General features: G+C 29.7%; 1 protein-coding gene across 1 annotated transcript; it reads right to left on the bottom strand.

Moving 5' to 3' along the window:
* Positions 1-255: 255 nt before the first annotated feature.
* On the bottom strand, positions 256-4,026 carry LOC124836766 (Outer arm dynein light chain 1 protein). The gene is made up of 5 exons (XM_047311965.2): positions 3,640-4,026; positions 2,977-3,370; positions 1,389-2,721; positions 1,139-1,285; positions 256-1,044 (listed from the first exon to the last, which is right to left on the bottom strand). The coding sequence occupies exons 2-5, from the start codon at positions 3,028-3,030 to the stop codon at positions 563-565; spliced, it is 2,016 nt and encodes a 671-aa protein (XP_047167921.1). The 5' UTR covers positions 3,031-3,370; positions 3,640-4,026; the 3' UTR covers positions 256-562.
* Between the last annotated feature and the right edge of the window lie 11,953 nt (positions 4,027-15,979).

Below are 15,979 nucleotides of genomic sequence, written 5' to 3'. Positions count from 1 at the left end.
TTTTGAGGCTGTTTATTAGCATGTTTACAAGCTATCATCTTTAGCTGGGCTACCTTATATAACAGATTTGGCAGACAATTTGATTATGTACTGTTTCATGGAACATTCTCAATTTCAGTTCCAAATTTTTTACATCCAACATTGATCACTACGAATGACAATGAGTGAGGGAATTTCAAAGCAACTTAAAACGTTTAAACGTAGTGTGGCGTCATTGCCAAAAAAAAGATAAAAAAAACAAGGCTGCAGAAAAACTTCTCCAAGATGAAAATCCACAGATTTTCATATCTTCATTATTCCACTTTTAAGTATATCGGGAAACCAGCTAAACGATGAACACTGTTCTACATCCAAGTCTAACCAAGAGACTCTCACGAATGGAGCAGTCTTGATCAAACGCTCAAGATAACTAACAGGTTGAAACAAACACAGTAACAATCACAACCAACGCTTATTCCACAGGTGGGTTTCAGGTTGAAGCAAATATTGGTAAAAACATGTTTGAAAATTACTCCTCCACTTCCTCAAGTCTTAGAAATAGACTGATAAATTGCACAGAGAACTAATGACGCTTAGTTTGGCTCCTTGACCTGTGCCTGCTTTTGTGGGAAACACTAGCACCGCCTCTATGCACACCTGAGGAACTTGGCCCTCCTTGGCCACCACCTTTCTTCAGTACTCTTCTGTAGGAGTTGTGGCCGCTGTTCCCAAGTGCAGCTTTGGCAACACTATCAGTGAGTATTTCTCGTCCCCTTTGAAGCTTTATAGATTGCTTGTTCAGGTACACAAGCTTTGGAAGAAGACCACTAACTGCTTTGCGCAGCTGCTCATCACTGATGTTGCTTTGAATTGGATTTCCTAGCAGACTCAAGGCCTGAAGTGAGTTGTAGTTAGCCACCAGCTGGCCTAATGCTTTTGTGGTTGCGATCTTGTTAAAGCTCAAGTCCAGAACTGTCAGCTTCAGTAACCTGTGGAGCCCCTCAACATCACTTATCTTGTTCCCGGCAAGATATAGCTCTTTGACTAAGGTACAATTTGATAATCCTGATAAGAACACAGAGGGTAACTAAATTATAGAAAATACTGCACAGGCCTACAAATTAACCTTCATTGAGCATCAGCCAATATAGAAACTAACCTTGTCCAATTCTTGAGATGCGATTATAACTTAAATCAAGTACCCGGAGCCGGGTTAATTCTCTGAGGCCCTCAATAATGTTGATTTTGTTTCTTGAAAGATTCAGGGTATGAATACCCTTTGGGAGAAATCCAGGCGTGATGTGAGCTAACAAATCAATGATAAGGAGAGCGAATCAGTTTAGTTAGTGTTATCGTTATGATTAACTGATGTTAAAGGTAACTTTTTTTTTTCTCTCAGAAAAGCATACCTATAAGATTGCTTGACAAATTGACAGAGCGGAGACTGAAGAAGTGTGAAAGAGAGGGAATGGCTTTTATACCAATGCCTGATATATGAGCACCAGTTGAGGCGGGGTTCAGGGACTGGACCAGACTATTGGCATTCATTATCTCTTTTGAAATATTGGCATCTGAATGTCGAATCAACTGAGATGTGCTTCTTGCCATTGATCTACCATTATCAGGAGAAGGTGGGAAGGCAATGTTTCCAATGCCCTCGTCACCAAAGTCATCCTCGGGAGGTGGCTGCTGAATTTCGAGATCTTTCACCCACTCATCCACTCTGCTAAGCGAGGATGATTCGGCTGAGAAAGCAACCCATTGGTTTTGTGGCCAAAATCCAAAATGGTCTTTCTGAAATCTGCTCCACCTTTGGTCAACAATATTTTGTTCATCGCATCTTTTCTGAAAGTATTCCCCAAAAGATGAGGTTGGTGAGGGTGATTCTTCGTGTCTCAATGCCTTGCCTTGCTTCGGTTCAAGGGTGTCGGAGGAGTACCCACATTGACTACTCAAAGCAGCAATGGCAGGATTTTTCTGTGTCGATTTGCTTAACTTAGACCTATGTATATTCCTGTGGCTCCAGAGGAACAACTTCCACCACAATCTTTTACTTCTTGAAGGGAGAACTTGACTTGAGGAATGCCTTTTCAACATCACTTTATCAGCACTGCAGTGAGTCATCGCAGACCTGGGGCTTTCTAGATTAACCATCTGATATGCTGATAATCCGTGTAAATCCTCAAAAGACTGTGACTTGGAAGTTGGAAAGAGATGAGCAGTCTTCATAAGTACATCCCTTCTTTCCAGGTCAGAACAAGATCTCTTGAGCTCTGGAGAAGCCCAAAAGTGAGTCTTGCCAATCCCGGGATCACTGACATGTCCACTTTGGATCATATCATTACTCTTTATGCTGTATTTATGGTCTGTGTCTTCGAATTGAATGTTAGCTTGGTCTTCATACAGACTCGGGTATTTTAACTCTTCATTTGATGGATCACATATTCCTTTGTTTGCAGCAGCTTGGTGGACTTGAAGATCAAAATCAGAGAGCTCCCTCTTGATGGAAGGAGACTGCTCATGCTCGTCTTCTCCTTCATAAGCTTCCTCCACTTCAGTTTTAGCAGGACTCTCATGATTCATAATCCTCACATTTCCCCTTGAATTCTTCTGCACACCAAAGGGTACCGTGACATCAAGGGTGGCCGGCTTCAAATCACGACGCTCTGATGAAATCTTCGGGTGCTGTATTTCGCCAAGTTGAGCTTTAAGGTCCCCGGTTGCAGACCCTTCAGCAGCACTCTGAAGAAATAAACAAAGCAGGTAAGGTATACGATATTTTCTCATCAGTTTTTCTGTTTTGTAGTCCAACCTCAAGGATCTAAGTCGTTAAAGTGGTGCTGCGTGTGGGAGACAAGAGCTTAGTGTGGATATCTGTTTACTATATTTTGTTTTTATTACTTAAAAAATACTTTTTGAAAACAGTAGATGAAAACACCCAATATAGTTTTTTGAAATACAAATCAAGCACACCCAATATAAGTGCATATCTGTTACCTTGTTTTTCTCTTTCTTTCCAGTAAAAAAGGAGAGACACCTGCACAAGGCCATGACAAAAGATAAAGCTTGTTCTGAATCCTTTTTATAATTCTATTCAATCTTCTTTGCGCATTCCAACTTCGTACGATTCCTATAATCCTATTGCCGCTCACATCTTGTCTGACTCAAATATAGCGGTAACATTGAAGCAAGAGTGATTCAAAAGTTAGCCATAATCGATGGGAAGATGCAGAACAAGAAATAGAAGCCTGTCCACACAAAGCCGCGAACCACAGAAGGAAGGACCGACACCTTCAACACTTGGTGAAAATATTGCTAGAGAGTTGGCCAGAGTTGTAGTATATGACGCTACTCCTCAAAACTCCACGAATATTTGTCTTTTGAAATAGACCTAAGCAGTGGAAGAAGACCAACCAACCATTCAAAAATTCAGATAAACAATGTATGCCAACCAACTAAAACTTGCAGTACAAGAATAAATTCTTAGAAACAATATTTATATACGACATCTCAAGCTTGCAGCCCATACTCATGCTGCATCCATCAAATAAGAATATATACTGATTTAATGGATATGCTAGGAATTCAAAATCTTTGCAAAAACACAAACAGCAGACACCTGGCGATGGTTTGAGAGGTCAAAGGAAAAAAAACACTAACCTGACCAAAACAAAAACACTTGGTGATTGTAGCACAGACACTGTCTCTCGCACATACAGAGGGAACATTTGTGGTTAAAAAAACGAACTTTCTGAAGGGATGGTAATTCGGGTCCAAGATCTGCTGTGCCTGATCTGATATCTGTCAAAAGAGCATAATTGTGTTGTGTGGAAAATAAAACAGGTGAACTTGAGGTGTAGTTGTTGGAGGTGGTGAGAGAGAGAGAGAGAGAGAGAGAGAGAGAGAGAGAAGATTATTATATGGTGGTAGATTTTGTTCTGAAAAAACAATGAGAGAAACGCGCAATTCACACGGTTTCAGGCATCAGTGTTTATGCCTGTCGTAAGTTCGGTCTTACGAGGCTGTGACCATGGCTTGGCCACTGCATGTGCCTCTTCCAACCAATTGCGAAAACTATATATATATATATATATATATATATATATATATATATATATATATATATATATATATATATATATGTATATGTGTGTGTGCGCGTGTCTCACTAAATTTTCCATGCCCATAGAGTCTACGACTTATGATATATTTATTATTCATTTTAATCAATAGTATGTTACTGAAACTTTTAATTTAAAATCACTATTTTAAAATTACTTGTTTATAGAATTCACCTTAATAAAAAAATCTTGTAAAAAAAGTTGGATGCTTTAAGAAACTTTAAATTAGTTCCTATTTTATCTGTTTTTTTGTTTCTTAATTAAAATCGAATTACCTTTTAAAATATCTATAGTAGAAAATGTTTAAGGGTGGCACTTTAAATGTAAGAAAAGCATTAAATGTTTTTCTAAGTAACTCAATGCTAAGAATAAGAGTTGTTTAAAATTTGTTAAACGAATTGATTTTGACGAAAATAAATTTAAAATTTTTTATTATGTCATAAAAAAAAATAACTATATAAAACAACTTACATCATTAAAGTAACTTTCACGACAGTAAAGAAGTTTTTCGAGTTACCCTTTTTTATAACATGAAAGATGTTACACTTATATGTCATTATAATATATTATTAGTAAGTTTAATGAAAATAAAGGAAAACCTTTAAATGGTTAATCTTACATTAACTTTTTTTAAAAAATATTCTTATAAACTTTATATTAATAATGCATAAGATTAGTGTTTAAAACGTCACCCTATTTTTATAAAAATGGAATAAAATTATTATATTTCATCTTTTTACATATATATCTTTTATTTGCCAATTGCCAGTGTAAATAATTAAAATTAAAGGTCAGGGTCTTTTTGGAGTAGCTCTTGCATTCGAGATTCCCCATCATAATTTTTTTTAATTATTTTTTGTGAGGCTCAGCTTCTCTTTATTCTATTCACAATCTATAACGACCCTCAATTATTTATTTATTTATTGTCTTTTTAAAATTTTGGCAATGCCGTGCTTCATCGCATGGTTTGACGATGATTGTTTCCAAAAGTTAATTACTTTTCATTTTTATAAAAATAAAATTTTATTTTGTATAATCTAATAAATTAATAGTCGAAAGAGGTATATTATATTTCTTTTCATTTTGATTTATGACATAAATAAAAAATATACAAGTTGGTTCACTTTTCATTTTATAATTAACAAATTTACCTGCCAACTTACATATTATTAATTAGATTTCTCAAGTAAAAGAAAGAGATTTTCACTTTCTCCCTTTTTTTAATTAAATATTTTTAACATTCTTTGTGTATATAGTCAGTTGGCTACCTAAACTTTAAAGTTAAAACCAATTAATTAAAGAAATTTGGTGTATTATTGCTTTTATGTTTCAATTGAAGTATGATTGAAGATCATCTTTTAAAAATAGATGATATATATCCAATTGGGTGGGCCTATGGATTAGGAAGGAATCCTGATTTCTCGATGAAGGTAAAGAAGGATGAGTGATAAACAATTCAATATATATCATAAAGACGAAAAATTAACTTCTTTTTTTTTAATTACATTTCTTACGCGTATAATTAGTGCACTTTTCTTACTGATATGATATACGTGGAAGTTTAAAATAGAATAATGTAAGAGGAATAAATGGGGATATGTTTTGTTGGAAAATCAAGTATGAGTATAAGTCTCACATTAAATAGAAATTTGAAAGTAGAGTGGTTTATAAGTGAGTATACCCATTAACCCATCGTCTTAAGGTTTTGGGTAAAGAGTGGTGTAAATTTCTTATAATGTTGGACTCACATTTCATTGATCATTGACTCCCCGGTCAAAAACCTCCCCCAATTGTGTTTATTATAAATAAAATCTAAATAAATACGATAAAACATTAAACTATGGTATTTAATCAAATTAGGTAATTTATCACTATAATATATTTTTCATGAAAAGCATTAAATATTTGATATAAAATGCAACTACATATATTATCATGTCATATTATTCCTCTAAGATTATAAAAAACTGCTCGTTCATCTAAATAACTATAACAACTTAAAATACAATCGTTTTCTAACCAAAACATTTAAAAGTTCTTTCTTTAAGCTCCAAAACATAAACAGCTAATAAACACAACATAAATTAAAATTTACACTCCTAAAAGATTGAAAAATCATCTACATATTCATTCAAAACTTCTAAAAATATCATTACATATATCTAAACTAGGATAATCTCGAACTACACCATTAATATTTTGATTTAACCATTTATAACTTAGCATAACCATTTTGAAAAAAAATAGCCATTCGTATATAATGAGAATTTATATATATATATATATATATATATATATATATATATATATATATATATATATATATATAGGGGTTTGTTAACGCGCGTACGCCTGTTTTTCCGTTGGTACATTTTAGCAATGTGTACCGGGTTTTAGTAGACAAAAATATCCTTATATATTATGCATTCGAAGTTTTAAGGTTAAGGTTATTTTAATAATTTTCATTTTCAAAACTTAAAAAAAAAAAAAAAAAAAAAAACCCCAAACCCTTACTCACCTCTCTCATTCCTCTCAATCCTTTCTCTTCCATCTCTCTCTCACTCCAACCTTTTCTCTGTCATCCCTATTGTAGCCCCAATTGAAAAAAATCAAAAACACATGCCTTTAATGTTCATTCAAGATCTCTTCAATTTCACCATCTTCACTAACCTCTCTAATTTCATCATCTGTATTTGTTGAATCATCATCTCTAAAAAAACCCTCCAGGCCAATTACCAATTCTTTCTGATGTCATTATGCTTGTGAAAATTAGATAAAATTATATACGACAAAAATTATAAAATGAAAACTCATTATAAAGTCATTTTTTTGTAAAAAATTGTTTAACAACTGAGTGTTTCTGATTTTTTTCCAGGCCAATTACCAATTCCTTTGATGTCATTATGCTTGTGAAAATTAGATAAAATTAGATAAGACAAAAATTATAAAATAAAAACTCTTTATAAAATCATTTTTTGTAAGAAATTGTTTAACAGCGAGTATTTCTGAATTTTTTCCAGGTCAATTACCAATTCCTTTATGCTTGTGAAAATTGGATAAAATTAGATAAGACAAAAATTATAAGATGAAAACTCATTATAAAATCATTTTTTTGTAAGATTATTTAACAGCAAGTGTTTCTGATTTGATTTTTTCAATTGAGACTACAGAGATGACAGAGAAAAGATTGGAGTGAGAAAGATGAAAGAGAAAGGGTTGAGAGGAATGAGAGAGGTGAGTAAGGGTTTGGGGGGTTTTTTTTTTTTTTAAGTTTTGAGAATGAAAATTATTAAAATACCCTTAACCTTAAAACTTAGAATCCATGATATATAAGGATATTTTTGTCTACTAAAATCCGGTACACATTGCTAAAATGTACCAACTGAAAAACAGGCGTACGCGCGTTAGCAAACCCCTATATATATATATATATAATATTGAAATCACTAATCTTAATTATTCAATTAAAATATAACAAACATAAGTTAAAATAATATATGTTATTTTTCTTGAATTTGATGTATGTTTTTATCATTATTATGATTATGACTATTAATCTAATACTATTATTAATAATAATAGAATAATGAGAGAAGAGAATATCATAATAATAATAATTATTACTATTATAACTATAGTAAAATAATAACAAGTAAACAATAAACTTAAAAAGAATCAATTGAGATATCTATATGTTTGATTTTTGTTATAATAATATATCTTTTAATGATTTGATTTACTACATGAACTTCTAATTAATTGTAAAGTAAATGGTTTAATATTTGATTTAACAATTAAAGTTAATAATTTTCGTTTTCATATAATTAAGGATAGGAAATTCAAATTAAGGTACTTAGACGAAGTGTATGAGTATGAAGAATAGAGAAAGTATTTTGACGAGATGAGTGTAAGTTGAATGTGCAGTTTGAAAGCAGTTGCATGACGACACATGTTTGTGGCTATCCATTCATGACGCAAATTGTGCACAACTACAACTCCACCATGCACAAATGCATGCGCACACCAAACTGTGTTTAAAGCTCATGCTTCTAAACTTCAAACTTTTAATCAACCACCACCTGCCACCGACTACTTCAGTAACTCTGAATGTGGAACATTACCAAGAACCAATCCAATCTGTGTCGTGTCGTACACTCTCACGCACGCACAATCGTACCCGCATCTACACACTACCACCTATTTATTGCAGACGTGCCACACACAAAAACGTACGGATTCATTGTCTTGTCGGATGCAAGTTGAATTTCGTGATTCTTTACAAAATTTTCTATCTTCTCTCCACCCCTCTAGTCTATATGGTGCTACCTAGCTAGTACTACAAATGTTGTAATTCTCATTTTCAGTCGTACCCTAGTTGATTCTTCTTTTCCTTTTTCCCCTGCCTCTTCTGCAACCAACGCCATGCATGCTCCTTTCTTCCTAAATTTCAAATCATCCACCAAATAATAACAATTACGATCAAATGGCATTCATCATGGATGTCGGCAGTTAGATTTCCTTTATCGAATATTTATGTATTCATCGCTTCTTACTAGTTCAATAGTGTTTGGATAAAAAGTTTATAAGACACTTGGATTAAATTTGTGTTTTCAAATGTTTTATTAGAATGAAATTACCTTCAAAAAACATTAAAAAAGTATCACTTTAGATTTCGATATAATTAGCATTCCTTGAAAAAAGTGATCATTTTTAAATAGTATCAATATTATTATAAACTTTAACATTTAAATTATATTTATAATTTTAAGTTCATCCTTCGTTTATCATCACATACAAATTTATTAAAAATAAAAATTAAACAAAAGTGCCACTTTATTCACATTAATAGATAAATGAGTATAGATGAATTAATAATTTTAAAAACGTGTTAATAAACTTATGTAAATATTGATTAAAATACTTTAATTTATATAAGTTAAAATCTCATTGTTGTGAACAAAAATTATTTGTTAACAAGGACCAAAAACAAATTTTCAAATGTTGTTTGACAAAATCTCAATAAATTTTAGTTAATATATAACTATGACCTACATTGTTATTGATTTTAGTAAAGAAAATATTAATTATATAAAATTAAAATAATTTCAATTGATGCTAAGAAAATGTTAAACATTCATAAAAAATAAATTTTTGATACCTATAAAACTTTTTCTGATTCGAAATAACATTAGTTTGTTCTAGAAAAACTACATTAAAATATAAAATAATATTTATTTAATGTAATTAAGAATTTATACTAATCAATATATATATTTTATTAATACTGGATGTAGGTTCTGGGTATATGCACTAGTTCATAAAACTCATTTAACTTTAATATGTCTTAGTTTTAAGAAAATTGAAACCTATTAAAATATGATGGCATTTTTTATATTATTAAAAATATTTAGGTTTCGACTTTGATTCTAATAAAAATTGAAGTATATACACATTTTGATTTAATGAGAATTTATGTCTAAAATTTTTCATTCTAATATGTCACTAATATTTTTTATTTAATTGGGTTTCGGTTATTTATAAAAACTGAAGTCTAAACAATGTTTAGGATTATTCTTTTTTTAAACTTTACGTTTCTAAATCCTGTAGAAGTTGTTTTCCTTCCTCCACCATTCCTTCATCTTTCTTTATTCCTTTTCTGTTTTTGAACACCTCCACCTAACGTTGTTGTCACGGCTTAAGATCAAGTGAATGGTGAGTGAGTTTTTTTTCTTCTCCATTTTTTTTGTTTTCTTGCACTTTTTGTTGAGACTTTTCATTGGCCAAGCTCACCCACGATGTACGGCACTCATAGCGGTGAAACTCACCTACAATATTGATATAGATTCATTTCTCTTCTGCGATTGTGTTTCTCTTCCGACTACAATATACAATGAGATGAGTCTCCACGTTAGCGAAGGTGACCCACATGGCCTTGATTTGGATTTCTGATTTTCTTTATTAGATTTTGAAATCCAATATATTTCCTAACCTAATTTCAAAATCTAGTGTTTTCATAAACTAAATTTCAAAATCCAATGTATTCCCTCAACTAGATTTTAAAATTTGTTATATTCTCAACCGGATTTTGAAATTCAATATATTCTCTCAATCAAATTTTAAAACTCGATATATTCCTTAAACTGAATTTCAAAATCTAGTATATATTCTCTTATGGATCTCGTCCTCTTCAATGAATTTCTAAATTTGACTCACCTATCAAACTAAACTAGTCGGATTTTATAAACCAGTTATCTATCTAAAACAACTGATTTAGAAGTTTGTAACCTAACTAGTTTCTCACCTCTCCGATTATCTTCATATAAACAATAAAAATATAAATAAAAAATTAAACTTACTTGAGAGAGAAAAATGGAGTATGTGCGTGAGATTAAGAAGATGGTGGGTGGAGAAAGAGATGCAAGGAAGGAAACGAGGGAAGCTAAGGAGAAGGTTGAAGGTGGTGAAAGGAAGAGAGAAGAGAAATTGTGGAGTGTAGGATGTGTGAGGGAGAGGGTGAAAGTATGAAATGAGTGCAGTGCTAGGATTGTGAAAGCTGGGAGAAAGTAAATAAAGAGAGAGTAATTAGATTTTTACCCTAGTCAAAGTAAAAGGACATTTATGTTATTTAAGAAAATATGGGAGTGTAAAAAGAAAAATGTAAAGTGCGTGAAACTACCAATCTAAACATAAGAGGAACCAAATTACAAAGATCTCTTTTTATTAAGTTAAACTGTCTTCAAATTAAATTAAGTTGTATTAATTCAACAGTTAATTAAAATTTTATGCACTGTTCTTTTTGCAACGCCTTCTTAACTATTCATCTCCTTCTTCCTTCTTTTTTTTATGCTTATCTTTTACTTTTATATTTTTACCCGTGGACACAACTTAACAATCAATTTCACCTCTTTTTTTATTGCTTTCAGTTTGTACACCTTTTGTTGACACCATCAAGAATATTTGATATCAATTTTTTTCTCATTTTCTTCAACAACAAATTTAGTTAGTTATAATTTTTAAATGATAAAAAGATATTACTAAAAATATTTATATAATAAATCAATAAGATTATTTGGAAATAGAAAAAGTAGTCTCTTATTTTTAGTATTTTTTTCGCCAATGAAAAATGTTAACTTGCTAGCAAGTAAGTTACTGTTCCGCACTCACAGTCAATTGCTTTCTGCACCCCTCATGTCGATTTTAAAAAATAACCATTTCGTACTTCCGACCGGAACAGGATTTCTGGAATATCTGAAATAATACTTCTGCAGTGAAATTTTTCGGAACAGAATTTCTGAAACAAAGTTTTTGAATTTTCAGAATGAAATTTTCGGAACACGTGAAATATATTTCGGAAAATATTTTTAAAACAAATTTTTGGAATACATTTTGGAGAAAGTATATAAAACTTTTTGGAATGAATTTTTCGGAGCACTCCCTACATTAAATAAGTTTTAGAAGGAGTTTTTCGAAAATATGAAATATTATTTTTTGGAATGGATTCTTATAATATTTTCTCTCTTTTTCTTCTGTTTAGTGATGGCGGCGGCGATAGCAGTGAGGATGACAATGAAAATTGGGTATGGTGACGAGCATTTGGATATTGTCCTTAAATTGATTGGGTTACAATGGGGGTGTAGTAAGCAATTCCCGCACTCAGATTCTCACTGTGAGCATCTGTCTTTTGGTCCCTTTCTCGCTCTTGCTTCCGATGTTCTCGGAAACTTTCATAGCAAAATTTATCCTTTTTTTTACACAATACTATATTAAATCAATTATTAAATTAATCAATGTATATATTAGCTTGTTTCATTTGTACATGTAACAAAAAATATATATTTTTAAAAGGCTGATGGTTCTTTATAATCATGCATACTTTGAAACTTGTGTAATTATATTAAAACAAATTTATAGTAATTAAAAATTAAATAATTCAAATATATCTAATATCTTAATTTAGTCGAATTTATCTTATTAATTTAAAGCATTATTTGATAAAAACATAAATTAACATATAAATGCATAAAATGATTTACCATCCTCTGTAAAATTTGTAATATTTTATTGGTTTAATAATTTCCAACATTTTTATCTCTTGGAGGTTTTTCTTAATTAGGTACTTTATTCTAAAAGTTATAATTAGGTCCTTTTTTAAAATTGAGTGAATTTTGACCTTGTTGTTAAATTTATTGGATGGCGTTAAAAATGTAGTTTGATTTGTTAACTGTGCAATTTTTAATGACGTGTAATAGTGTGGTGGAATTTTTAATGACGTGTCCTGTTACCTCTCACTCTCTCTCCTGTTACTTCTTTCACTCTCTCTCCTGTTACCTCTCTCACTCCCGAAATGTAATTCTCAAAACCCTAATTCCCCTACATATGCTCTCTCATCTCTTTCAATTCCTGTGATCAATCAATTGCTTGTCATTCGTTTGCAAGTAAACAATTTCAGCACAGATGAAAACCAAGCTGATCCGGTAGCTGTGAAACCCAAGTGGAGTAGGAGTCGAGATTCTTTTCTTTCTCAATGTCCTCTTATGTAGTGGTGTTTTTGACTTTTTTTTGTTGACTGAATAATAGATGGTGAGCAAATAAAGGCGGTGAAGCTAGCATTGCACTTGTCTATGGAGAAAGGCCGGGAGTCTGTACATTTGCGGGTGTCCTGGAATCGGGAAATCGTTGTCTATGGAGAAAGTGAAAGAGCAAACAAAGGGAAAAAACTTGAATATGGACAGAAAGTGATGATGGAAAACACTAACTCCCTAGCGTGAACGCGACTGTTAAAGAGAGGAAACCGATCGTTGAAAAAAAAAAACTGCAGATTGAAATCCCTACATTGGGAGATTGAAATCCTAATTTAAGGAATCAAGGAATTCAATGGAAACCCTCTCACTCTGTCCTCACAGTTGAGGTTGCTGGCCTAATCTGAGTGTTTAGGGAAGAAGGGTGATGAGGAGGAGGACGATCCGGTTTTGGAAGAAGATCTTCCTTATGAGTTTAAGAAGACTCATTTCAGCGTCTGGATTCTTTTGGGTGAGTTTTATTCTAATCATTGGGTTTTTGATAACCACCCTTTGCATTCCCTGGAGTTGTTTTAATTAATATTTTTTAAATATGCAAATAAAAGAAATTCAACTCAGACCATGTTAGTAAAATTTGGTAACGTCATTCTACCTCTCACAACTATTTTTAACGCCGTCTACCCAAATTAACGGCGAGGACTAAATTGATTCAATTTTACACAATAAAGGACTTAATTGAGACCATTTTGAATACGAGGACCTAATTGAAAAAAACCTCCATAAATAGGGATGTTCGAAATGATTAAATATATTTTATTCTAAATATCTAAAACTTTTAACCTCACAATAATTTTTTCTATAGTATTTTCTACTTACAAATAACATACAATATCCGTAAGTGGATAAACCACAAATAATAAACACAAAAACATATGGTAGAGTAAATTCTAGGATTTGCTAAGTTGCGTACATTTTTTTTTTCAGTTGGTACAATTTAGTAATGTGTATCAGGTTTTAATACACAAATAACTTCATTCATTTATTATGGATTCTAAGTTTTAACCTCAAAGGAATTTGAATAATTTTCATTCTAAAAAAAAACAAGAAACCCTCAAACCCTTACTTACCTCCTTCATTTCTCTCAACTTTTTCTCTTTTATCTCTCTCACTCCAATCTTTTCTCTGTCATTCCAATATTTTCTCTGTTATTCCTAATGTAGTCCTAACTGAAAAAAATATTAGAAACATTCGCCTAACCTTAATACACCTTTCTTACTTAGCCAATTTGTTTCTCTCTCATCTCTGTACTCTTTCTCACCCACACACAACAATCCGCAACACCACAGTTTGTTGTTCTTGCTCTGTTCGTTCATTTGTTTTCCACCTTAATAACAAAATAACTGATGATGTTGATGTTGATTTTTGATTGGAGAGTTGTGTTATATATTTTTCCTTTTTATTGTTATCAAATTTCGTTTTTAAATTTTAGAATTAGTAATTTATCTTCAGGAAGGTGGATTAAGGTTAGACGAGTGTTTCTGATTTTTTCAGTTGGGATTACAGAGAAAATGTTGGAATGATAGAGATGAAAGAGAAAAGGTTGAGATGAACGAGGAATATGAGTAAAGGTTTCGAGGTTTCTTGTTTTTTTTTTAGTTTCGAGAATAAAATTTATTCAAATATCCTTAACCTTAAAACTTAGAATCCATAATATATGAGAATATTTTTATGTACTAAAACTCGGTACATATTGCTAAAATGTACCAACTGAAAAATGTGTGTATATATATATACACACACTATAATATGATTAAAAAATTTAATTATAAGTTAATTTATTAATAACTTACCAAGTCATTAAAAATTATGAAAAGTTAAAATTAAGAATAAAAGAAATAGCATAGAAAAATAATTAATTTTTTAAATATAAGTTGTTATTGAATTATAATTATATTAAAAATACATTAAATAAAAAAAATTAATTTTGACTAAAATATACAGATACAAATTAAAAAAAGTAATTATTTATTTATTTTTAAAATTAAATTAGTTTTAAAATAAGTTTTAGGAATGTCTATAATGATTTAAATTGATTAAGAAAAAAAAAAATTTTATACGACGGTATAAACATTTTGTATTGTTAATAAATATATATTATTTTAAGAAATAAAAGTAAAATATATTTTTTTAAATTTAATTTTGTTAAATGACCAACTAAATAATTCGAAATAATAGAGGGATAAAACTAAAAATGAAAATTAGTATAGAAAATAAATAATATTTTAATATAAGTTATTATTTAATAATTTATTAAATGATAAAGTAATTAAAAACTATAAATAAATAAAATTAAGAATGAAAAAATATATAAAACAAATGAATTAATATTTTAAATATAAGTTATTTTTTAATAATAAATATATTGAAAATACATTAGGAATATTTTTGATAATGATTAAAATATGTCTAATAACACACATTTTAAAAAAGTAACTATTTATTTATTTAAAATCAACAAATTTTTAAAATAATTCTTAGAAATACATATCATGAATTAAATTCAATGAAAATATAACTTGAATTTTATACCTAATTGACATTTTAAAAATTGATACAAAAATTTTAAAATTGAGAAAACAATAATTATATTTAACAACTAAAATAATAATTTATTAGATATTAAATGATATAGTTGAAATATATTATATTTTTATGGTAAATAAGTTTAAAAACAAATCAAATAGATAAAATAATAAAATAAATTTTTAGAATGATAATCTTTTTATATGATAATACAAACAATATTTATTATTAATATATATATATATATATATATATATATATATATATATATATATATATATATATATATATATAATTTTGAAGTAATATTATTTTAAGAAAAAATAAAATATATATTTCGAAATTTAATTTTATTAATGACCAACTAATTATAAATTATAAAAAGATAATATTAAAAATAAAAAAAATAATATAAAAATGTATACTTATATTTTTTAATAATTTATTAAATGAAGAATTAATTAAAATTATAAAAAGATAAAATTAAGAATAAAAAATAATATACATAAAGTTTAAAAATAAAATATATAGATAAAAAGATAAAATAAATTTTATGTAAGGTAACAAAATAAATTTAAAAAATAAATAGATAAAAGATTAAAATATCTCCATACATGACAAAATAAACATAAATATGAAAATAAAAAATGTCAAATGATTAAAAATATAATTTTTTTAAAACACTTATCATTTAAATAAAGTAAACAGTAAAATAAATTTGCTAATATTATAATGAATAGGTTACAAGACTTTTTTAATATTATATATATGTATGTT

The sequence above is a fragment of the Vigna umbellata genome, chromosome 2 (assembly GCF_029865625.1).
Source record: "Vigna umbellata cultivar VRB3 chromosome 2, Vumbellata_1.0, whole genome shotgun sequence".
Lineage (NCBI taxonomy): Eukaryota > Viridiplantae > Streptophyta > Magnoliopsida > Fabales > Fabaceae > Vigna > Vigna umbellata.
This window is presented reverse-complemented; position numbering and strand designations above follow the sequence as displayed.